This window comes from Pteropus medius, unplaced genomic scaffold, assembly GCF_902729225.1.
Source record: "Pteropus medius unplaced genomic scaffold, Ma_sr-lr_union100, whole genome shotgun sequence".
Classification (NCBI taxonomy): Eukaryota; Metazoa; Chordata; class Mammalia; order Chiroptera; family Pteropodidae; genus Pteropus; species Pteropus medius.
This window is the reverse complement of record NW_024340696.1, coordinates 9,747,664-9,774,037: the sequence shown is the minus strand read 5'-3', so window position 1 is coordinate 9,774,037 and position 26,374 is coordinate 9,747,664. Positions and strand designations below refer to the sequence as shown.

Genomic DNA, 26,374 nt, shown 5'->3' with positions numbered 1-26,374 from the left:
ACCTGACAATGTGGATGCCAGATTGGTGTGATAAAAGGAAACCTGTTCTTTGATGACATCTTTGAATCCTTGGATCGACCAGCTTTTCCCTTTCCATACTTTTTCGATTATATGAGCCAATAAATCATCATTTTATTTAAGCCAGTTTGGCGAGGGCCAATGTAATTTTCCATTATTTGCAACTGAAAATATTCCCACTGTTTCGAGGGGAGAGTGGTATGAGAGAAAAGAGAAAGAGGCAAGGCCTTCTTTCTACAGAGAATGACCTTGTTTCCTTTCCTTACTCCCTTCAAAGCTCCATCTGAAATAATACCACTTTGAACTGCCTTTCTGTCACTGAGAGAATAAGTAGCTATTCTTACCGACACTCAGTAAATGCTGTTTCAAAGCATTTACTGAGTGCCATTTAAGTATTTAAAAATTATACTTACTTTGTAGTTATTTAATTTATTTGTCCCTCCAGATCCAGACTATCCATCCTTCTCTTTGTAAGGCTTACCTATATGGATTGCATCAATGCTCCTGTATCTTCTTGCTTTCCGTTGAGTTGGGCCAGTGGAGAGCCTGGGCAGGAGGAGATGGGAGGAAAGAAAGAGAGTGAATTAGTATATTTATTCTTTCTGTTCCCGCCCTGTGAGGTGACTTCAGGGTGGCCTTGCCCCTCAACACATCACTGCTTCTCTCAGTTGGCCTACTCTGCGTGATTGTTCTCTCTTTGTGTTTCAGTAACCTTGTCCTTTTGGGTCCAGGAGTGGTGTCAACTCTATTACTGCAAGCCCCTAGAACTTGCACCATTTCTTATGCTTCCTTTGTATTGTATCCACACCTTTGCAAATAAACCATCTTTACATTACCCTAATTTATGTGTACCATCTGTTTTTTTGTTGGGATTCTGACTATACGCTTGATTATAGTATAACATCAGTGAGGCCAAGGTTGTAAATTCAGTTTCCTTATAGGCTAGTTGATTCAGTACAGAGAATTTTCTTTTTCACAAAGATTATATCCCAAACCTCAACTAGCCATTTTTCAAATACATATTTTGGATTCAAAAGATAAATGAATATGAATGATGTTGTTCTGATACATCATTAATTTGAAAAAAAATTTAAATTTTGGGGTAGAATTTTCATCTTAATTCTAAAGGATTTTGTTTTTAAAAGGAGAAAAAACCCACTCCAAGCATTTATAGCTTTATGTGTACATCAGATTTCACTATTTTTATTTATTTTCTTTAAATTAATAAACTTTATTTTTTAGAGCAGTTTTAGTTTCACAGCAAAATCAAATGGAAAGTATAAAGTTCAGTATACTCTGTCCACCGCATGCACAATCTCTCCCATTATCAACATCCTGTAGTGGAGTGGTTCATTTGTTACAGTTGATGAACCAACTGAACCTATGTTACAGTTGATGATGCATTATTGTGCAAATTCCACAGTTTACATTAGAGTTCGCTCTTGGTGTTGTGCATTCTCTGGGTTTGGACAAATGTTTAATGACATCATTATAGTATCATAAAGAATAGTTTCACTGCCTGAAGATCCTCTGTGCTCTCCCTTTTCATCACTTCCTCCCCCACTAACCCTTGGCAACCACTAATCTTTCTACTGTCTCCATAGTTTTGCCTTTTCCAGAATATCACATAGTTGGAATCATACAGTATGTAGCCTTTTCAGATTGGCTTCTTTCACTTAGTAATATGCATTTAAAGTTCCTCTATGTTTTTTCATGGCTTGATAGCTCATTTCTTTTTAGTACTATTTATTGCTGTGTCTGGATGTACCACCATTTATTTATCCATTCGCCTACCAAAGGACTTCTTGGTTGCTTGCAAGTTTTGGCAATTATGAATAAAACTGCTATAAATATCTGTGTGCAAGGTTTTGTGTGGACATAAATTTTCAACTCCTTCGGATAAATACCAAAGAGTGTGATTGTTTGGAATGTGGAATAAGAGTATGTTTAGTTTTGTAGACCTGCCAAACTGTCTTCCAAAGAGACTGTACCATTTTGCATTCCCACCAGCAGTGAGTGAGAGTTCCTATCGCCCTACATCCTCATCAGCATTTAGTGTTGTCAGTATTTTGGATTTTGCCCACTTTAATAGGCAGATTGTGGTATCTCTTTGTTGTTTTGTAATTATCTAATGACATATGATATTGAGTATCTTTTTATATGCTTATTTGTCACCTTTTATCTTCTATCTATTTTTTATTTGGGTTGTTCATTCTCTTATCGTTGATTTTTAGGGGCTCTGTGTATATTTTGGGTAACAGTCCTTTATCAGAAGTGTCTTTTGTAAATATTTTCTCCCAGTCTTCGGCTTTTTTCTCTTTCCCTTGACACTGTGTTTTGCATAGTAGAAATTTTTAATTTTAATGAAGTCTAGCTTATCAGTCATTTATTTATTTATTTAGGTGAGGCAACCCTTGGTTGACCTCACAGATTGCAAGGACCTTGTCAGCTTACAATCTCTTATTTTTCTATTTTTTACACCTACAGCACCTGGTCTTCCTAGGTGGTCTCCCATCCAGGTACTAACCCAACCCTGTTTAGCTTCCGAGATCAGACGGGATAGGGCTTGTTCAGGGTAGCATGGCTGTAGACTCAGTCATTTCTTTTGTGATTGTGCTTTTGACATTGTATCTAAAAAGTCATTCTCATACACAAGGCATTCTAGATTTTTCTCCTATGTTATTTTCTAGGAGTTTTATAGTTTTTGTATTTTACATTTAAGCTTATGATCTATTTGAGTTTGTTTTTGTGAAGGGTATAATGTCTCAGTCTAGATTCTTTTTTTTTTTTTTTGCATGTGAAAATCCATTTGTTCCTTTACTATTTGTTGAAAAGATTATCTTTGCTCCATTGTGTTCTTGTCGCTCCTTTCTTAGATACCTGTGGACTGTGTTTATGTGGGTCTGTTTCTGGGCTCTCATTTCTGTTCCACTGATCTTGTTGTCTTTTCTTTCACCAGCACCACATTGTCTTGATTACCGTAGCTTTATAGTATATCTTGAAGTCGAGTAGTGTCAGTCCTCAGACTTTGTTCTTCTCCTACACTATCGAATTAGCAATTCTTGATTCACTTCTCCATATAAACTTTAGAATCGGCTTGCTGATATCCACAAAATAGGTTGCAGGGATTTTGAATGGGATTGTACTGAATCAATAGATCAAGTTGGGAAGAACTTATATCTTGAAAATATTGGATCTTCCTATCCATAAATATGGAATACCTCTTCATTTATTTAGCTTTTTGATATCTTTCATCAGTTTTGTAGTTTTTCTCATATAGCTCTTACATATATTTTCTTACATTTACACCTAAGTATTTCATTTTGTGTGGTGCTAATGTAAATGGTAATGCATTTTTATTTTCAAAATTTTACTTGTTTGTCATTGGTATATAGGAAAGTGTATATAGAAAATATATATTAGTCTCTGCCCTCAGTTCCTGGCACAAAGCTTCTAAAACCCTTGTAATTTCCTAAGTGATAAGAGTAGTAGGAGTACCTTTTCTAATGAGGTGACTCTGATGGGCTCCTGTATGGCTCCTGGGCACTGGAAAGACCAAGCCATGATTAGAAACTTGAAATTTTCATCCCTGCTTTTCCCCCCACTCACTTCTCCAGAGAGGGGAGAGGGGCTGAAAATAAAGTTAATAATTGATCATGCCTATGTGAGGAAGCCTTCATAAAATCCTAATAGTACAGATTGCAGATTGGTGAACACATTCATGTACTGGGAGGGTGACACACCCAAACACCATGGGGACAGAAGCTCTCGTGCTGGGGACCCTCCCACATCTTGCCCCTGTGTATCTCTTCATTTGGCTGTTCATCTGTATCCTTTAGCATATCCTTTTATAAACTGGTAAACGTGTTTCTCTGAGTTCTGTGAGCCGCTCCAATAAATAATGGAACCCAAAGAGTGAGTCATGGGAATTTCTATTTGTAGCCCATCAGTCAGAAGCACCTGGACTTGTGATTGGCATCTGAACTTTTCTTTTCAATCACACCCTAGAATATTAAAGATGACTCTTTTAAATATAAGGAGGAAAAGCTGTAATATGAAAAATTTACAGTCTTGAATCAGAGAACAGATAGGACCATTAATTTTTATCAATGTAAACTTTAAATGCTAATTTAAATAACTAAATACTGAGTAGTTGTGAATAAGCATGTTTTCATTGATATCTTTTTGGTCTATTCTTTTATTTAATATTTTTATCAGTGACAAGTGATTATTAATTTTGATGACTATTAAAATATTAATTCAATTTTTATGTATGAAAAGATTATAAATTTCTCAAAAATTTATTTACTTAATTATGTATGTCTTTTACTAAAGACATATGTTTCATCATAACATAATAGATTATTAAATTTTAAATGTATAGTTTAAGACTGGACCTATACATGGAGATGAGGCTCATGTAAATCCATGGAGAGATACTCTTAGTAAATTTATGTAAAGGGGTGAAGAATGTCTCTTTCTGAGTATAAGTGGAATTGTGTTGCTCGTGAGCACACTTGCCATTTTTTCCTGGTCTTGGAGCTTAGGCCAGGACTACCTAAATGTACTGATGTGTCATGGATTGGTGGCCTCTGTCACTCTGGAAGGCACTACAGTCAATGACAATGCTGCCAAATTTTTCTTGGAATAGAGATTATTGTATGGAAGGGTAAAGTGAGAGAATTTTATTTCCTTTGAGAGTTCCAAGTGCAAGTAGCTGAAAGGGTGAGAATTTAAAAAAATAAATTTTAACAGCTAATTTTTAACATTTTAGACATTCTAGGTACAATAATTTTGTATATTATGTAGTCTTGATTTTTAACTTTAAGGAAAGTTTTTTCTTTTTGATTTTCAGACACTAAGTGTAGTAACATTGTTCAGTTATATCACTTATTTAAAACTTTTAATCATTAATTTTCCCAGAGATAATTTTTATTTTATTTTATACTGTTTTATGATTTGTCCAGAGCAGTTAAGTTATTGGTTTGTGATAAGATGGAATTTCTTTTCTCTCTCTCTCTTTTCCTTTTTTTTTGGTGGAGCAAAGTTAAATAGACCAAACTTAGTGTTGGATCAAACGAGGTATTACATTGCTGAATGCTGGGTTCACTATTATGGCAATCATGAAGAATTCCCGATCCTATCTGTGAGCAGCATTCATAACCTCTGCTGTTTGTCTGAGTAAACGTCAGAGCACTCAAGGAGATAGTGATATTTAACAGACTACCCCATACCAGAAAGGGAGGGGTAAAGGAGAAAAGGGCACAATATTTATGACTCTAGGAACTATAAGTTGTAATTTAATGAGATCAAAGCATGTGCTGTTTATTTGCTGTCCTAACAGCTTTGAATAAAGTGGTTAGAAAACAGACAATGTACTAAAAGTTCAGGATATTTAAAAGCTAAAGGGCTATAAAATCACGAGCATATTTTCAGTGGAAAATCATTTCATGGAGGTCTCTGATTTTAATATCATGCTCTTAAGATTAATTAATGTGTAAGAGAAAAAGACATATGAAATGATTAGTTTTTACTAGTATACCATATATATAGGGTTTTCACCCCTGCCTTCCCTTTCTCACTTTTCTGTTGTTTCTTAACTATTATTGTCCTTTCTGATACTAGTTTCTGATCTGATATCCAAGATAGGTGCATGTGATTAGCAGAGCCTGGCCACGTGCTTATAAAGCTAGTATTTGGCATTTCTGGCTTCACGAGTGTGCAGTGGACTCTTATAATTTAGAGTTCCTAAAATTCAAAGGGAATTCAGATGCTGTGTAGTCAAGAATGTGAGAATCAGATCCTTGAATATTTAATATAGTCAGTATACACAGAACAACAGTATGATAAGTACACACCAGCTCAGAAGTTGTTATTTCAGGATTTTAATGTGTTTGGATTGTATCTGTTAAACTCAGTGGACATGTAACTTCACAAATTAAGAGTTCTCTTATATTGCCTTCAATTCTGTACTCTACAAAGATATTTTGTTATTTTTCTAAAATGCAAATTTCATGTTGTTCTACTCAGAATCCAGTGGTTAATTTCTCATTGCCTGTAGGATAAAATGAAAACTCTTTAGTTTGGCCTACAGATACCCTTCAATATTTGAATCTTGCCAGATTTCTAGCTACAACTACCAATGCTCCACTCCTCCCCTTTACCTATAACATAATGTGTTAGTTCTAGCCATATCATATTAGTTCTCTTTCCCTGAAAAATACCATGCTCTTCCATGTTTCTGTACATTTGTGCCTGTAGAATCTTTTTACTTGGAACACATACTCCTCTTTTGTCCTCTTCGCAGATTGATCTTTAAAGACTCACTTCAAATACCACTTTTCCATGTAATGCCTTCTTGATGCCCTCAACCAAACTATTTCCTTCTTTATGCTTTTATACATTCCTGTAATATAGCACTCATCATATTATATTGTAATTATTTCTTACACAAATTTTTTCTTATTGGATGCTAACGAATTTGGGAATTGGTAATCTCTTGTCATCTCTTTATCTTAGAAGATTTATGGTAAATAAGTAATTAATGAAAACACCCTACTTCTGGTTGGTTAGTTCATTTATTTAGTATACTCTTTTTAAGAGCAAAGATCAAGCCTTCTATTATTGTTTGCCTAGTGAACCCAGCATTCCATAGCCGCAAATAGCATTCTCACCTTGGCTAATTATCTCATCATGGAACTAGGGGAAATATACCTTAATGGACCGGTAGTATTATCTTGATATATGAAATATAGTAAATTATATTGATAGGTTTAAAAATGGATTTTAAAACTATCAGAAAAGTAACTTGCTTTGATGAAATATGTATACTGAATTTTCTGTTTCATATTTCTTATGTTAAGGAATTAAAAGAAGTAACCTCAGACTTGATAAAGTCCAAAGTCACATGTCAATATAAGATGGGAGAAGAAAACATCAATTTAACAATTAAAGAACAAAAATTTCAGGAACTTCAAGAAAGACTCAACATGGTATTTAATTCAGTGCATTCATGTTTATAAAATATTTTAGTAAAAGTTATGAGAATTTTAGGATTATAGTACAAAGATGTTCCTTTTTGTCAAGTTAATATACATAAGAAAAAAGTATTAATGAATCTTTAAGTTATTAGATTTTTACTATTAGCAAGACTTTAAGACAATAAAATCTGGCTATAATAATTTTATTTCTACTTTAATACAGTGTCAGATCATCTTATGGTACAGTGGTGTCTCCAGAAAAGCTTTTGGAGATGAGGAATTTAGTACTTTTTAACAATGATATTTATAAGTTTGCACCAGCCTATATTGGGTATCTAATACCATCTTCACTTCACTTGAGTCACCGCTTCAACAGCAAACTAGTGTTGGTACTCAAGAGTAATAATAGATCATGACACTCCCAAATTTGTTGAGCACTGAATTGAATGTAGAATTTGCTGACTTTTGTATCATAACCTAAAATTATTCAATTTTTTTAAGGAATTGGAATTAAATAAGAGGATTAATGAAGAGATTACCCATATTCAAGAAGAAAAACAGGCAAGCAATCATAAGATATTTTGGAAGACAGTAAATATTTTAAAAACCAGATACAATGTGGGAAATAATCAAATTAAGTTAAATAATAAATGGAATCATGTCTAGGTCAAGTCCTACACATAGTAAGCACTCAGTGTTTGTTGAATGGGTACACGTGTACCTTTTTAACCAGGTCTCACATATACTCCCATTAGGAACAAAATCAGAGGAGAAAAGGGGAGATGTTCATCAAAGGGTACAAACTTCTAGTTATAAAATGAGTAAGTTCTGAGGATTTAATGTACAGCATGACTTTAGTTAACATACTATATTATATACTTGCAAGTTACTTAGAGAGTAGATCTTAAATGTTCTCACCACACACAAGAAAAACGATAATTATGTGAGGTGACAGAGATATTAACCTTGTTGTATTAATCATTTTGCAATGTATACTTGTATCAGATCATCACCTTGTACACCTTACGCTTACACAATGTATGGGTCAATTATATCAAAGCTGGAGAAAATATTACATTAAGATATTTTATGAGTAAATAACAAAGAATAAACATAAGTCAGTTTTTTCCTTGATATTTTAGATTTGGCAGATAATTATTGAAGCGTATGTATGCTTAGAACATGTTTATAGGATATTATACTCATTTGAATTTATGTATATTATAATTGTTTTATTTTTTTAAAAAAAAGGGTATATGAAAGAAAACTTGTCCTGTTTCTTTTTTTCCTCTTCTGCTTTTCTTCCATTTGATTCTAAATATATACTGTGACATCCTAGCCCATTAGCAATATGATATTTTAGTAGTGATATATTTACTAGTTTGAGGGCAAGCCAACAAAAGTTTTAGTTTTGAATTTTTCACATTTTTCAATAGTGTCTCAGAATCCATGGTCCATTTAAAAAACTAATTATTTGAGGAACTCTTGGAAATGGTACTTTGTAAGAAATCATATAATATAAATTCTTTTAGATGTTAAATTAATCAAATGTGTCATTAATATATTCTTTATTATGGGTTGTAATTAAACTACAAAAATAAGAAACTAGAAAGTGTATTTTAAAATTGAGTTTAGAAACATGCCTAATATCTTAAAAATTTTTTAATTGATATACTTTTTTTTAAAAGGATGTCATCATTTCTTTCCAACATATGCAGCAGTTACTTCAGCAACAGACTCAAGTTAATACTGAACTGGAAGCAGAATTGAAGGGGCTAAGAGAAAATAATCAGGTTTTATATGTGTGTGTGTGTGTGTGTGTGTGTGTGTGTGTGTGTGTGTGTGTGTAGTTTAAACTATATTCCCATCTAATGAGTTTTACCTGTTTAGTTGTACTCATCTGTCTAACTTTATCTGAGATCACTTTGAATTTTAGGAGTAGGATATGGCCTCTTTCATTAACTTGGTATCAACGTGTAAAGTAATGACCATATTTTTTAAACATTGAAGTCACTAGTGAAATGTTCAGTTGTATCAGGTGTTCAATTTAAATTTGTAACAGATTGAATGGGATTTTTTTTTCTTTGTCTTAGAATTATAGCCAAGACCAAAACTGAAAATAAAAGGTGACAGGTATTGCCACATTCTAAGAGAGCAATCAGTCCCAGTAATTGGGGGGCAGATCTCTCTTTACAAGAATATGATAGAACTGGCCCTGTTACCTCAACATCATCACCCCATCATCTTCTTTCTAGGATATGTAAGAAAATGATTGGGGAGAGGAAGAAGTTATGGTCACTCTGTTTTGAGAGTGAGGGTTCAATAAGAGAGGCTTTTCTCTTACATACCTAGTGAAGGGGCACGTATTTCCCCTCATGAAGCTAAGTGAAGGAGTCTACAGGAAAATCACTTGTAAAGATTGGGGTACAAGAAAGGGAGGGTGAGACTGCCATCTTGTTCCTTAGATGGATGCTTGAGATGCTATAGAAACCTGAACGTCCGCTCTGGTGTTACCAGTAGAGTAGTTCATGTCGAAGAACTTGACACATTTTCGAAGTTTGGAAGTATATCAAGAACATATGGACTAATGCCCAGTTATAGTCAAGAAATTTCAAGGAGGAAAGTTTTTGTAGTAATCTGTGTGCCAGTGTATTATGCTTGGTCCAATATTATATGTACCTGGAAGGATGTAGAAGAGAGAACTTTGGTGGTTCCTTGGCTTCCTAGGAAGGAACATGGAGGTTGGTGAAAGACGGGGAGCTTCCCTGTGTTCTACTGAGCCAGGTGATGTCCAACTCAAGAGAAGGGACTGGGGACATGTTCCACTGGACTGGCCATCGGAAGGTATTTATACCTGTCTGAAGAGATTCTGGTGATAAAGGGTGATGCTGGACATTTTGCAAGGAAACTAAAGTCACCTCCTATGTGAAGACCGCCATCAGCAGAAGCTAGAGCCAGCTTCATGGTTATGTAATCAATGCAGTTGCATAGGGACCCATACTCAGAGGGCCTTGTGCTTTAGGTTTTATGTCCTGTGAGTCACTGTCTTGAAATTTTTATTAATTTTTATCTTTAAATTATGTTTTGTAAATTAAATCTTTTGGGAAGGGTAAATTTATCTGATGATGCATTGGAGGCTTGGAACCTCAGATCAGGGATTCTTCTGTCTCCCACTGCCTCCCAGGACCAGTTCTTGGCTGCTGGCTCTTCTGCCTTTTGGTGGGCCCTGCCTGGCCTCATCTTCTCTGCTCCTGTCTTGCCACTGCCGTGATGACTGGGTCACATTGGTGGGGAGAGGCCCGTGTTCTACTGTTGCTCTTTACCTCTGGTGGAAGCCTAGATATAGCAGAGAGGGTCTGGGCTGAGTGCATGGGCCCTGCAGCATCCTCTGTCCCAGGTTGGCAATACTTTGGCATTTTTAGTAGGTGGCTACGCTGGGTGAGAGTCCCCATTCCAAAGACTGAGGTACATTTCTGCCTGGCAGTTGCAATCCGTTGGGGGTTACCCATCTGCCATGAGTTGGGGCAGAGGGCCCATAGGATGGGGAAACTGACTTCCCCACCCCAGCCAGGACATAGTACATGAGTCCAGCCACTTGGAGGAGGTACAACCCACTAGCAGGTAGATCATACTTGTGCTGAGTCATGTGGTGAGGCCTTTAGGCATCTGTGAGGATCTGCATTTGCCCTGTAAGTATCCCCCTGCCCAGGGGATCATGACATGAAATAGAAAATAAAAGCCCCATGACAGATTGACTGGAAGAGATAGGGAGGAGGGAGTTACTGTGAAGAAAGGAAAAAGTTTTATTATTTAGTATCTTTAACAGTACTTTTTCCTGCCTTTTTTCATTTTGTAATGGGTTTCACAAATTATGGTGAGTCTATCACCATTGAATGAAGCCAGACCTGACCTGAACAATGCAAGATTTATCTCACCATTAATGTTCTATGACTAGTCACGTAGAGTTCCGCCTTATTTCTCTTGCCTGCTCCAGAACTATAGGAGTTAGACCTAGAAGAGGGAGAGGGAAGAGTCAAACCTCTCCCTCCTCTTAACCTCTTCACCTCCAATAAAAGACTAGTTAAAAGCATTTCTCTGAAAGTCGAGTTATAAGCAAGTTTCCCCCCATCTCCTCTACCCACCCTACAGATGGATAACTATTTCTCTGATGTGTTGAACCTTCTCTCCAGAAACATAATTTACCCACATTCTTTATGAATAGCAGTTATCAGGATTGTCTCCTAATACATTTAATGGAGTTGAAAGAGAATTTTAATCTCTGATCAAAGTATCAGAGATTAGCTAGTCCAGTCATTTCATGATGAGCTAGAGATCTAGGAAATGTAAGCGATGTAGTTCAAAGCCTCATAATTAGTGGGAAAATCAGGATGAAATCTTTGTCTATTCCAGTACTGTTTCTATTCCAGTACTATTTCTACAATACGTTGTTAATGTATTTTTCTTAGACTCGTGAGAGCTGCCACTTTTATTAGATCAGTTATATGGAAACCATAACTTTTAAATTGCCTTTCATGAATGCTAAACCCAATGTTTATGTATTACTGAATTCTACAGGGCCTATAGTAGTCATAAATATATATAGTCATGTCTTTCATTGAGTTAATGATAACTGTAACTGTGGTTCCAGGATATTTTAACTATATAGGCCAATATCTTAGATAATCCAAATGCCTCTCTCTTTAACTAGCATCATTATTAGCTGAGCCTTGATAGTACATAGAGAAACTAGATTTTATATAGTAAAATTTCAAAGTATGGGCAAGAACAGGATAGAATTGTCAGCTTTTTATTTTGATACGGTACATTAAAAATTAAACAATACCATCATCATTTTCATTTTATAAAAGAAAACTTTTTTCCCCCCTCTTTAATTCCTCCGCCCCCACTTTCACCCCTGACCTATGGATGTTGCCGTTTCTCCTTAAGAACTGGATCTCTGAAGGTGGGGCATCCCCTCCCACATGCTCGCGGCATGCACCTGGTCCTGGCGCACTCAGGGTCCTGGCTCCCCCGGGGCCTGGCGCACCGGGGTATGGTCTGTGGTTCCACCTGGGGCGCGAACCCAGGTCCTTCTGTGTATAAAGCAGACGTGCTAACCACTACACTATGGAGCCACCCCTAAAGGAGGATATTTTAACATTAAAAGTATATTAAGGATATAATCTCAGGAAAAAGTATGGTCCATTACAAGAAAAGACCTTATATTTGATGACCTTATATTGACATTTTTTTTTGCCATGAAATTTTGTCATGAATCAGTACTTGTTTGCAGACTGGTGTTTGAGAACCACTGATATATACTATAACAAAATGTTGATGTAGAATTGTTGCTAAGGATTACACTGCATAGATATCTCAAGTGTTTTCTCAAGGAGCATTCTAATTGCACTTATACTACATACTAGTACTACCTGTACTACAATTACTCTTCATAATGGTGTACTCACTTTCAATGCTCTGCAATCATGCTGTCATCTGTCTTCTCTTTTTAATAGTACAATTTGGAGCACAGAGAACTAAATTCTCATGATAGAGAATATTTTCTACTATGACTTAATTATAGTTTAGTCCAGATGTAAGTATAGTTATTCCTCTATAGTCATAGTATTAACATAGTATTAACTAGAATAACTTACTTTGTTTTTGGTATATTAAAGTATTAAGATGGTTTCATTTTGACTTTCTACAATGTCCATCTTTTCAGAGAGGGTTTTTAGATTTGTTTTAATCCAGAAGCTAGTAATACCAAATAATTTCCTGATAGAGTATAAATTCCACAAGAACAGTAACATTTTCACTAACGTAGTATAAAAGCCTAGAAGAGTATCTGGTACATAGTAGGAGCTTATTAAATTTTATGAAACTAATGAATGATTAACAGTGAATAAATTCAGACTCTTTGTTAAGTTCAGATATTGCCAGGTTAGGGCTTCTAGTTAAACCTATTCAATCGAACCCACACATTCACTTGTATTTCCTCTTGAAATTGCAATAAAATGGCATTACTAAATCTACAAGGACAAGAAAATAGAGGAAACAATAAAAAAGTTTTAAAAGTGAGAACCAGATGGAAAATGAGTAATTTACTTAGTATATGTGATATGAGAGAAAGTAGAAACCCAAGTCAAAGATGCAGAAATGGTCAGGATTGTAGGCATTGTGTGCCTTTAGAAGTAGGGCACACAACTGAAGCCAAAAACTAGAAGGTCTATGTAAGAAACTATCACACCTCCAGATTCTCTTCCTAACCCTGCACAAATTGGCACTGTCTGTCTCCTACTTGGCAGAAGATTGGAGGTTTACTTTGGAGAGTTTGAGTGATACCTGAGATTAGGGAGATCCAGTGGTGTGCTGGAGACAGCTTGTACCCAGGAGAGCTAGTTGTTAGAGCTGTTGTCATTTTGTGAGCTGGTTGTTAAAACAGTGTTAGCTGGAGATTGACCATGGTGGGAATATTTAACACTAATGAAATTGGCAAATGCTGCAAATAGGCTTTATTATTTTTAGAGCCAATTTGCTATACGTATTTTAAAATGAGATAGATCTATATATGATGTGGAAAGTAAGCAAGACATTGTTCTTTTTTTTTTAATAAAGCAGATTACAGAACAACATGGTATATATAATATGGTCTCATCTGTATTTTAAAAATGTATTCTGTATACTTGTATGCTTATAGACAATTTCTGGAAGGATACACAAGAAACTGCTCCCCTCTGGGGAGGGAAATTGGAGAACCAATAGAGGAAAACTTTACCTTTTCTTTCTGCATCCTTTGTATAGCTTGAAATGTTTACTCTGAATGTACATAGCTTTAAAATGATGAACAAATGAACTTAAAAATTCCAGATATATTAGACATGTGCGTAAAGTTCTTACTATTTGTCTTTTTACAGGAGTTTTCTTGAACTATCAGAGGACATTGAAGAAACCTAATATTAATGACACTTATTTAATAACTTAAAAACCCATGTCTTAGAAAACACTTAGTAGTATTTTTACTCTTTAAGGGTTTTTTGGGGGGAGAGAGGTAGTGTGATGGTGGTTATGTTATGTTAATTTATGAAGTAATAGTTAATATAGTAAATATTGAAGCTCTACTAAAAAAGTTAATTTGAAATTAAAAATTAAAATTGTATTTAAAGGTTTTCTAGCCAGTTAATTTCTCAAATAAACAGATACAGAAAACATAGTTAAAAATTTTTAGTAGGGTTAGGCTGATTATGCTACATGTCATACTTTTCAGTGCTGTACTTTATATTACTTTTTCAGTACATTAAAACTTATGCAGTGAAACTGAATAATGGCAATGTTTTTATACCCTTTTATAGCCATTTCTTTTTCATAACCTCCCCCTATTTCCTGTTAACTAAACTATAAGCACCTTTCTGTTAATTTATGAAAATTATTGTTGAGATAGCACATTATCACTGATCTGTATGGCACTTCCAGCATGTTAAAAGCAAAGGTCCAAGCAACATAAAACACATCAAAATTCATTAATGTGGTATTGATTATTTTTTGGATAATTAATTTTATTGCAGACCCTTGAAAGAGATAATGAGCTGCAAAGGGAGAAGGTGAGAGAAAATGAAGAAAAGTTCCTTAATCTCCAAAATGAGCATGAGAAAGCACTTGGAACTTGGAAAAAGCATGTAGGTTTATTAAATGTTAAAATATTAAAATATTTTAAGTTGTAGACATTTAAAATAACTATTAAATGTTTTCTTAACAATATTTTCTTAATATTGCAAAAATAATGTAGGAATATAGTCAGACACATTTTATTCTTGCATTTTCATTTCCAAAAAGTGAATCTTTTTTTTAAATCTAAATTTAATTTTTTAAAATCTAAATTTCTTGTGATGCTTTCATGCATGAAAAACAACACATACATGTGTGTATGTATGTGTTGTGTATGTATATACACATATAATTTTGGATGACTTCCCATATGTGACAAAGAAAAATTACCTTTTCATAAAACCATTGATAGTATTTTAATAAATGAATAAAATAATTATATAGGTATTATTGTTAGCTGATATATTTAGCTTTCCTCAGCAGTTTTGTCGAGATGCAATAAACAATGCTATTTTCTTATGTTTATTTAATACTAAATTTTAATTTTAATGAAGTAGATAATAAGTGTAAAATGATGTAAATTAAAGTGTATAATGGTTCACTTTAAAGATTGATGAACCCCAAAATTGATTATTCTATTTTAATATCTATTTTCATTGCCTTTTAATTTTTTTTTTTTTTTTTTTAACACCTATAGCACCTGGTCTTCCTAGGTAGTCTCCCATCCAAGTACTAACCAGGCCCGATCCTGCTTAGCTTCCGAGATCAGACAAGATCAGGCACGTTCAGGGTGGCATGGCTGTAGACACTTTTTAATTCTTTTACAAGAATTAACACAATAGAAGGTCAATATTTATGAAATTATGAAAGCTATATTTTGGGAGAGTAAGATTATATTTAGGCTATTATACTAATTATACTGTACTTTAATACTATGCTAATATATTTTTATACTGATATACCATATATTTAAGTACTTGATAACATCTTCTATAGGTGATTTTGTTTAATATAAATTGTTATATAAATAATTCTTGATTTTTCAATTACTTTAGGTAACATTCTCTTAATTTGTATTTTGGAGAGATCAAGTCTTCATTGATGAATTTGATAAGCTTTACCCAGATCTCAAAAAATATTTTGTAATTAATTGTATCTGAATACTAAAAAATCCTTAATAATTTTTATGCTAGTAAAGTTTATTACTAAGCACCAAGCATAGTAATATTCATTTTAGCTTCACTTAATCCACATTGCATCCCAACACTTCTTTCACATTTCTGATGTTTAAAAGATCATGGAAGTGGTACGGTCAGAATAAGGAAAAACTATAAAGTGAAAAGAGAATATAAACTTGAATATACCAACCATGCCAAAAAATATTAGTTAAGCTAAGAAAATTAAACATTTATTTTTCCTGATGAGACCACAACCATGCCCCTTCCTCAAGAAAATCAATCACATTAAGAAAGAATAAACATTCAGCTTCACTGTGAGGCCTGTCTATAAATTTGAATAAAATTGCTTTCGTCTTAGGATTTTTAGCTTCTACAGTTATTTTACTTTGATATGCTTTAGTACTAAACAGAAAATAGATAAGTTTTTTGAAAGCTGCTACATGAGTTTTCTTGAATGGAGGTCAGGTCTACTCATTAATTGTATTTCTATCTCTGTGTAGGTTTTTCACCATTCTTGAGTGGATTGCTACTGAGATTGGATCTAGATGGGTTAAAAAATAAAACAATAAAATGAGGATGTTCAGAAATTATTAACAGAATGGGGGGGTCACAAAAGAAATTTAGTTTACAGCACTTGTTGAGCATCTATTAAGTGTGAGGCACTATTCTAGGTACTGAATTTTTAAATATGCCTAAAATACAAATAATAATAAAGAGCTCACACTTTCAAAGGGAGAGATAACTATGAAATTAACCATAGCACGGAGTGTTTTTAGTAGTTTCGACAAATTACTGTGAAAGCACAAAATCATGTCATTTAGCTAGGTTGGAGGTTTTAGAAAAAAGATGAAGAATTTGGCCTTGAAAGATGAACAGGTTTCACCAGGCCATGGATGCCGATTTCCTACATTTCTCATTTCATCCTGTTGGCATTCCATTTAAGAAAGGGAAAAATCATGGAGGCAGGCTGCATTTCAAGGGTGATAAATAGTTTGATCTGGAATATGACATTGGAAAATAGGTTGAGGTTGCCTTCTGAAGGGTCCCTTACTAAGGAAGTTGAATTTGATAAGTAACGGGAAGCCACTGATAATTTTAAAGCAGTGACATAGATCTGCATTTTTAGAAAAGTAAGCCTTGCAACAGTATGGAGGATGGTTTTATGGAGAGACCAGTAAGAATAGTATTGCAAATCTAACCGTGAGCCTATGAGGGTGTGAATTTGGGCAATAGAACAGAGAAGAAGAGGGGTGGAATTGGCAGTTAGTAAAATTTTATATATAATGAGTTTTAGAAGGAGAACGAAGTCAAATATGTCTCTGAGATTAGTATACCTAGTAGAATGATAATGTCACTGACTGATACAGGGAATATGACAGGAGAAGCAGATTTGGTGGATGAAAATAATGAATTGGGAACTGCTGAATTTATGGTACCTGCAGGACACCTAGCTTGAAGTGCATTCCGTGCATTTGAAAATGTGAACTTAGGAGAGAGGTTGGGAGATGAGATATAGATTTAAGATTTATTAGCATAAAGATGGAAATTGAAGGTATAGATATTATAAGATCATCTATGGAAGAAGTGGAGATCTTGAAGAGAAGGCTAAGAAGAAAGAGCCTCAAGGAATGGCAGTATCATTTTTTTGCGTGTGCGCACATGCGTGTGTGTGCTACAGAGCTGTTAAGTGGTATAAAACTTGGAAAAAATCCTTTTGCTAATTTGCAGGTGATAGCTGACAAAAAATCAGAACAATTAAATAGTTTATTAAGGAGCGATGGGAGGTTAGAATTTGAAAGTTAGCAATTGTGGACTTTAAAAATTGAGAGGGAATTGAGTCGAGAGAAAAATAGGATTGTGAGAATATTTGTGAACTGAGAAAATGCTGGTATAGCAGGAAAGATTGAGACTAGGTTTGAGGGAAGAGATCACTGCTGGAGCTAGGCACAAAGGAGAGGATGGGATAAAGACACATGCGGAGTTGAGTCTATTACCTTGAAAAGATAGATTGAAAGATGGTTAAAATTAGAGAAAATGAAGAGAGTGTAATAGGTGAGCTCATATCTGTTAGCCTCTTCAACAGGGTTCCCGACCCCGGGCTGCAGACTGGGTACTGGTCTCTGGCCTATTAGGAACTGGGCTGCACAGCAAGTGAGCGGTGGGTGAGTGAACGAAGCTTCATCTGTATTTGCAGCTGCTCCCCAGCTCTAGCATAATCACCTTAGCGCCACCTCAGATCATCAGGCATTAGATTCTCATAGGAGCACTGGTCCTTGGTGTCTAAAAGGTTGAGGACCACTGCTCTGCAAGGAATATAATATGCATTTGTAGAATTTTTGGTAGTTAAAAAATTGTTCAAGAGAAACTTTTATAATCTTTCATGACAAAAATGTATCTCCTCAGTGGAACTTAATTTATCTCATATCTGAGGTCCCCATGAGAGTAATCCAAGAAAAAGATTATGAAATTTTATAGCCAGTGAAAGCCTAGTTTATAGATGTAAATATTAGGCTGCAGAATCAGTTTCTGTTGTACTACTTAGTGCTCATCGGTACTCTTCATCTAGTTGAGTTAAAATCTGTATATCTAATACAACAAGAAAATAAAAAATTTAAAAAGCAGTGAGGTATAACTTATGGAATTTTTATGGTTAAAAATAATTTTCATTTGTAACAAGAGGTAATTTAATGTAATAGTTAAGAACACAGCCCCTAGATTTAGTTTTGCATTTGATAACCACTTTGTATCCACCTGATCTTGGTCAAGTTACTAAATGTCTGGGAGCCTCACATTTCTTATCTGTAAATTGGAGACTGAATATACTTCATAGGATATTTGAGTATGAAATTAAGTACTCAGCACAGTTCAACAAATGGTACCTTTTAATATTAGTAATTACTTTAAGATTGCTTTCGTTTTTTACTGTTTCCCAAAATGTGTTTTCATATAAGACACATATAAGTACTCATTTTGATTATATTTTATATTAGGTTGAAGAACTTAATGGAGAAATTCATGAGATTAAAAATGAGTTGTCATCACTTAAAGAAACTCATATCAAGTTACAAGAACATTACAATGAATTATGTGATCAGAAAAAGTTTGAGGAAGACAAGAAGTTTCAGGTAAAATTTAAGTATGTTGGGGGTACAGTCTGCTAAAGAAATTGGGACAAGGGTCCCCTTTTCTCCACATCCTCACCAACATGTTTTTGCTGACTTTTTGATAATAGCCATTCTGACTAATGTGAGGTGGTATTTGATTTGCATTTCCCTGATTACAACGTTTCATGTCTGTTGACCATCTTTATGTATGTCCAGTGTGGAGAAATGTCTCTTCGTGGCTTCTGCCCATTTTTTGATCAGGTTTATTTTTTTGTTGTTGAGTTGCATGAATTCCTCATATATTTTGGATATCAATCCTTATTGGATATACCATTTGCTAACGTATTCAGGAGATGTCTTTTTGTTTTGTTGATGTTTTCCTATAGCTTTTTAGTTTTAGTCCCATTGTTTATTTTTGCTAGTTTACTACCTATGTTTTCTTCTAGGAGTTTTATGGTTTCAGGTCTTACATTTAAGTCTTTAATCATCAACTCACGTTAATCACTTTGTCTAAAACCCTTGACTGACTTATTGACTTCCTGGTAGCATTGGAGCTCCTTAGCATGCTATTCGGACCTTGATGACCTGGGCCTAGCTGATCTCAGTCCTCATTTCTCACTATTCTTCTAGCATCTAGCTCTAGCTGAAGTAAACCACAAGTAGTTTCATGAAAAGACTAATTTTGCTTGCTTTTAAGCACCTGCATGTGCCATTTTTCCTCCTTGGAGTGCCTCCTTATCCCCTTTAAAGTTCCCTGTTATTTCTTTTCCTGTCTTCCCCCTGGACTGTAACTTTTTGAGGCTAGGGACTGTATTTTTTTGTTCATCACTGATCTTAAAGCCTAGTGCAGTGCTTCCATGGAATATGTGCTCGATATACAGGGGGAATAAAAGGATGTTGAACTGATTAACTATTTTAAAGATACACAAAAATACCAAACATTCAAAACAATTTGCCTGCCATTACTACATTGCTTTTAATGAAGGAGTGGTTATTACATATGTGTGCTATTATATAATAATGTGGAATGCATGTTTGAAAATATCTAAAGGTCTCCATTTTGCTTAAATATGATATACAAAATGAATTTAAAGTGATCGTGTTTGAAAAGTATATTAAATTTAGTTAAAAATATCATTTGGCTTTCAAATAGAAATTGTTGAATGGTTGAATGGAAACAAGAGTCCACTTTTATCAGCACAATTTGTTTAAATGTTTTATACTTTTTAATGTTTTTATATTAGAATAGAATCTTTTCTCTTTTACACTAGAATCTTCCAGAAGTAGATACTGAAAATAGTGAGATGTCAGTGGGAAAATTACAAAACAGCATCATACAGAAATGTAATTCTGGGCAAGAAATAAGAGAAGAAAGTACTGGGAGTTTTTGTTTAGATACTGAGTACAGAAAACAGGAGGAAAAGAAAGAAGGCCCACTTATAGAAGAAATCATTATAGAAGGTAACCTAAGATTATATTGGTATTTTCTAATTTGTACATTGAGCTTTTTAAGGGAATAGCAGTTACAGTCTTTACTTCAAGGACCTTGTAGTGTAGTTTGAGAAACACTTTTTAATTTGTATATATCTTTAAAAAAACAGGCTTCTTTTGAGCTATTCTTTACAGTCAGTATTTTTGCAAAAAGAAATACATTTCTGCCTTCCATTCTCATCACTTACACCTTTGCTTTTCACATTCTGGTTTCTGCCTTCACTGCTTTGCTGAGAATGTTCTATGGGCCACCGATAACCTTCTGATGACCAAATCTAGGGCACTTTTCTTAGTTCAGATGACCTTTCTGTAACCGTTGAAATAATTTACTAATTTACATATGGCTCTCTTACATCTTGAAAGAGTTGTTTAACGGCAGTACTGATTGTTTGAAGGTGTTCAAACCTAGACTGAACAACCACTTGGTGGAGATGTTGTAGAGAGAATGAATGATTGGACTAAAAAAAGCCTTGCAAGCCCTGAACTTTGTATTCTAGATTATTGTAACCATACTGAAACTTTGAAATCTATGGTTGAAACCCAGATAAATAAAATTAATGTCTTAAGTAGATATTCTGTACAGTTGTCCAAAAGTATTCCAGAATTCAAAAATATCTACGGGGTAGTGAATAAAAAAGCGATAATTGTTAGTCTTGAAGAAATCAGCTAGTAATTTCTGGATCTAAGTAGTAATAAAAATTAAGAATATGTTGTTACCTGTTAGGATAAATTGATTTTTTTCAGCTATGTGTTTATCTGGAATTTTACTATTATGCCCAATAGGAAACACTAGAGAAATAACAAACATTTTGTAATACCCTCAACCTATCTCTCATTTTAAACCAAAAACTATGTTTGCTTTTATGAAATAAACATTTAATATGGGTAGAGCCAAATATTTTAGCACGGTAAATATATGCTTATGAAAAAGGGAACTCAGTATTTAGGTAAAATTGGTGTCATTATGTTTGTGTAATAATTGGCCAATGAAATGTTTAAGGTTAAATGTTTTTATAAAAATAAGGTGATACAAATGTCTTATAAAAGCAGGCTTTAGTGTATAAATAAAAGTTTACTGTGTTCTCATTATGACAGATTTACAGCTTTCTGAAAAAATATCAAAGAATAAAATTGATACTACTGTACCTCAGGATGGAAATCAAAGTGAAATCTCTCTAAGCAAAACCCTCTGCATAGAAGAATTAATTAGTCAAGGGCAAACCTTGAATCCTACTTACTTCAGAAAAGCAGTTACTACAGAAATAAAAGACACGGTGGGCTTGGAAAAAGACAATGGACGTACAGAATTTAAATCAACAAATAATTCTTTTTTAGTGGCAGATATATCAAGAGAAACAGAGAAGATACAACTAGAAATAACTAAAGGATTAGATCTTCACTCTGCAGATGTACATCTGGAGGTTGAAAATAACAGAACATTATTTAACAGTATCTTAAATGAGATGGCTCACAATACAAATCATATAAAAGATACCTCTAAAAACGAACCATTCAAACAATTCAGATTGCTTCCAGGGACTCAAGAAAATGCCACAGAGAAGGAAATTACAAATAGTGACCAAACCAAAGCAGATTTGGATTCATTTCTAGATGTAAAAAAGAATCCTGTTCAGTGTCAGAAATACAATTTACATGATTCTAGTAATGTTATCTTGGATGATAAACAATGTAAAATAAAACAAATACAACTGTTAAATAAAAAAAGTGAGTGTAGCACATTGCCGTTTAAACAAATTTCAGATGTTCAGCAAGTCTGTAATGATACTTCAGAGAAACCTGAACTAAATAGTCCTTGTGACACAGCAACCAACCATCCTATTTCATCTGCTGTTTTCAGTGATAATTTGGAAGTACTTCTTAAGAATTCAGATAAAAATGTTAGTATTATGCCTATGATGGTGAAACCCAATTCAGGCCCTGAGAAAAGAGCCATATGTAAAAATCTGGATGATACACAAGAGAGTCAATTTAAGAATTGTTTGGGATATTTAGAAAACACTGTGAACATTTCCTATCTTCAGGTCAACAATGAGAATATACATGCTTCACAAGCCAGAGATATGAAAACTGCTGTTCATACAACAACTTCCACCGAAATACAGTTTTCCAATAGAGAGAGTCAGATTGATGGGAATCAGATAACTGAAGCCACGAGAAATGATCGCTTCCTTTTTGTGGATATTAATGAAAGACAACATACATTGTTAAATAATACAGAGAAAACGGAATCATTAAATGACACCGTTTCAGGAAAAATTTACAGTGATGGACAGCTGGAAAAATCATGTTCATTTCACATAAAGCCATCTGGAGATTTAGTAAACAGAAGTGGAAGGTCAGCCTTTGATCTTTCAACTTCAGATAAAAAAACTGAGAAAACTCCAGTATATGTGAATGTTTTAGACCCCAGTCCTTGGTCAAAAGTAAATCAAACTGAAAGTCAAACAGTGAGCACTTCACCTTGTAGCATTCCTTCATTGCTGAAGGAGAGTCCAATAGGTCCATCAGAAAACAAGATCGTTTCAGTGACACTCTGTAAAAGTGTTGGTGTGGATGATGTCAGGACAGATACTGGACCAGGTAAGAAAACAAAGTTTATGTTTCCTTAAAATTTCTTAGTATTCTTGGTAAAAATTCTCCAGATTGTGTTTAAAATGAAAACATTAGTATTTTTTTTTTTTTTGTCTAAAATACTCCATTATATATATGTAAAAGTAGATAAGATTTTATTTAAATGGGAGTGGATTTTCAGTCACATCTGAACTAGTATTATCAACATATACTGAAGTACAATTGCATTTTGGAAATTTTTAAAAATCTCATCAAGGAACTGAAAATAACAGAAATCATAGTTTGGGGTGATTACTTTTAAATTAGTAACTTGGGAGATAACAATGAACAATAGTTTAAATATGATCATGAGGAAAATTTGTTTTGTCACAGCAATCTCACAGACAAAATTGTTTAAGACATCTTAGATTTTCAGGGTCTTTGCCTGTTTAACTCATTAAATGTGCATTTAGACCCATTAAAGAAATGCAGATCATAAAGAAAGCTTTGCATAGCCCTCAGACGACATAGGCTTCTTTAAGAAAGAAAAGAGAAAAAACTGGGAAAAGCAAAATAAGTATATCTTGTTTAGCAACATGGAGATGTAGGGAAAAATAGAAAACACTTAAACCTCATTCCACAAACTCTAATTCTCTTAATATATATATTAAAATGTATTAACTTCAGATTCCATTAATTTTGTCTGTCAAATGCTGTGGTTAGTCAAGTGCTGTTAGTAAAGGGGCTGGTCTAATGTTTACCTTTTTCTCACAGGTCCTTTCTTCCAAATCGAATCTCAATGATATAAATATTAAGAATGGAAGGGGAGATGTCTGAAATTCTACAGTTCAACTTATATTCAAAACTTATAAAAGATACTCATAAATGTCTTTTAGCCTTCAAAGTAGACATGTTTCTCTGTTATTTTTCTGTTTATTAAAGCCTAGTGAGTTCCTAGTGGACAGCCCTTTGTTAGGCTTCTTAATATGGTGTTTTTTAAAATATATTTTATAAATCTTTTAGTTGGTTCAGACTTTTCCCATTAATCTGAATTGGTAAGATGTTCACTATACAATTGTTACATGTGTGGGCAATGTAGTAACCGGAGTAAGGATAACATTTTTTTGTGTTATTTTGTTATAGAAGATCTGTACTCCTTTTCATTTTAATGTGAAATTAGGTTTTAGAAAGCAGTGATAACATTTTTGTTTTCTGAAATGAAATGCCTAATGTAAGCAAAGTCTATGAAAACTATAAAATGTTCAAGTAAAAAAAATAGAAATTTATTTTTTAAATACGAAAGCATAAAATCAGAGAAAAACAAGCTCAGTCACTAAAACGAGTGCCTAGAGGATAAAATTCAGTTCTTGCCATTTCCTCTTTGTCAACCAGATACTACCAGCATTAACAGAGTTGCTGACACTTTGAATAACTCGACTATCCATCCAGATCCCAAGGGACAGCCCAGTGAAGAGAGGAATGCAATTGCAGAGACTTTTTATGATTCTTCTTTTCCCACAGAACATGTAAGTCAATTAAAAATACTGCCAAGCAGACCTTAGTGAGCTAATTCTACAGATATGTGTAGAACTGTATGCATCTGGATGCTTTAAGACCTAGCTGATCTCCAAAATAATATCAAGAGGGCAACATGGCACCATTTTTCACAATTAAGGTTGATGGAAAACAGCAGGAAAAAGTCACAGTGTATAAATCAAATAGATATAATCCAGCCTGTTTGGGGAAGGAGAGTGTGAGGTAGTGTATTATGTACTTCTATTCTTTAAGTCACCTAAATTTAGGAATACTGGCATTTGAGCATTTATTTAAACTTAAACAAAAACCGTTCAGCAATTTAAGCATTTAACATTTTATTTTAATAAAAAAATGCCATAAATAATCAGTTAAATTCAGTTGTTTTTAATCGTGTTTAAGGTAATTTACATTTTGAGAAACTGATTAGTGCAAAGAAAATATACCTACTTTAAATTATTTCAATTAAAACACAGTATGTGAAAGGATCAAGTATCCCTAAATATATGATATCAAGTATGGATATAAATATTAAGCAAAGTATTTATACAGATTATATAGCTCTAGAAGTCCATTTGACATATGAAAAGCGACTAACTACAGCTGACAGGTTTTTCAGTAAAATTTATAAGTTTTTATCTTAGTGTGCAAAACTTTAGTGCAAAAAAGTCTGTGTTGTTCAAAGTCTAAAAAACAATTATAGGTATAACTACTAAAAGTTACCTAAAAAGGTTAGGAAAGGTTATTTTTAAAAATTGCATAGTGACAGATTTTAAATTTTGAATCTTACCAATTCAGATTTTAAATTCTAGAGCACATTAAACAACTCTCTTTAGCACATATAAAATGAAAATTATATTACAGACATAACATGTAGTACATATGTGTAATATATAAGCCTTAACATATTTAATTTTCCTTTTTAAATATGAGAAACCTCCAGTAGATAGTCTAACTCTTCTCTGGGGGAGTTGAAACATTAGAATCCACCTTTTGCACCTTTTCATAATTGCCCTCAGCAACAGAGTTTCAGCTTGATGTGTAGAAGTGTTTATCTTTAAAATATGGTAACTAAAGCCAAGTAAATCTGGCATTGGGAAATCCTTGGCCAATTAGATAAGTCATAGAATCAAAACAAAAAGGAAGCTTGAGTATCAAAGCCAGACACCAATTTCTAATTGAATTACTTAACACTTATTAATTGCCTTATTTTCAAACAGTTTCAAGGGCATGAAAATTTCATGCCTCCCTTTCAAGCCCAATAAGAAATTTGTCTAATTCTTAATGCTTTTCCTGCAATTAATGTTTTTAAGAATTTACATTTATAGAATTAAAACTTTCAAAAAAACATTCCCACAATGGCCCTGTAACGTACATCTATTTTAGAGGAAGCAGTGACACAAATGTGAAATAACTTTCCAAAGTATTAAGATACACTCTGTGATGGACTTAGACTAGGCATCTTGGTTGTTAGTCAAATGCTATCTACTTTCTCAACTTTTATGATGATTTTTTTTCTCAGAATACTAGTGCACATAAACTCTGCTCAGTGGCTAAACAGACATTTTCTAGATGCTTATTACTATGTGCCAAGCACTATGCTAATTAAACTCCCTTGTCCCAGCTAAAGCTTGATTATCAATTAACATCTAATGTGGGACAGATTTAAAAGCAGATTTATTATTTTGCCTAGTCTACTGAAAATGCTATTATCCCTGCATTAAAACAGACAGATCTAGTCTATGAAGCCTGTTTACTTGCTCCTTAGTATTCTACACTTTTCTAAATCAGGGGCTGTCAAACAACAGCTAGTGAGCCCAATGCAGCCCACTGCCTCATTTTAGTAAGTACAATTCATTAGAGCACAGCCACACCCATTTCTTTACCTATGGCT

The 26,374-nt window shown here is 33.9% G+C and overlaps 1 protein-coding gene and 1 pseudogene across 1 annotated transcript in view; one reads left to right on the top strand and one right to left on the bottom strand.

Annotated features, from left to right (window-relative positions):
* Positions 1-25,435, top strand: part of CCDC73 (coiled-coil domain containing 73) — a 66,976-nt gene extending 41,541 nt beyond the window's left edge. The window contains exons 10-17 of the mRNA XM_039871645.1: positions 6,882-7,010; positions 7,500-7,559; positions 8,687-8,791; positions 14,564-14,674; positions 18,772-18,906; positions 20,157-20,346; positions 21,472-22,977; positions 24,340-25,435. Of these exons, the coding sequence (XP_039727579.1) occupies positions 6,882-7,010; positions 7,500-7,559; positions 8,687-8,791; positions 14,564-14,674; positions 18,772-18,906; positions 20,157-20,346; positions 21,472-22,977; positions 24,340-24,509 (2,406 nt within the window). The 3' untranslated portion in view covers positions 24,510-25,435. The remainder of the gene's footprint in view (positions 1-6,881; positions 7,011-7,499; positions 7,560-8,686; positions 8,792-14,563; positions 14,675-18,771; positions 18,907-20,156; positions 20,347-21,471; positions 22,978-24,339) is intronic.
* Positions 15,292-15,410, bottom strand: LOC120609602 (uncharacterized; annotated as a pseudogene).
* Positions 25,436-26,374: the final 939 nt, after the last annotated feature.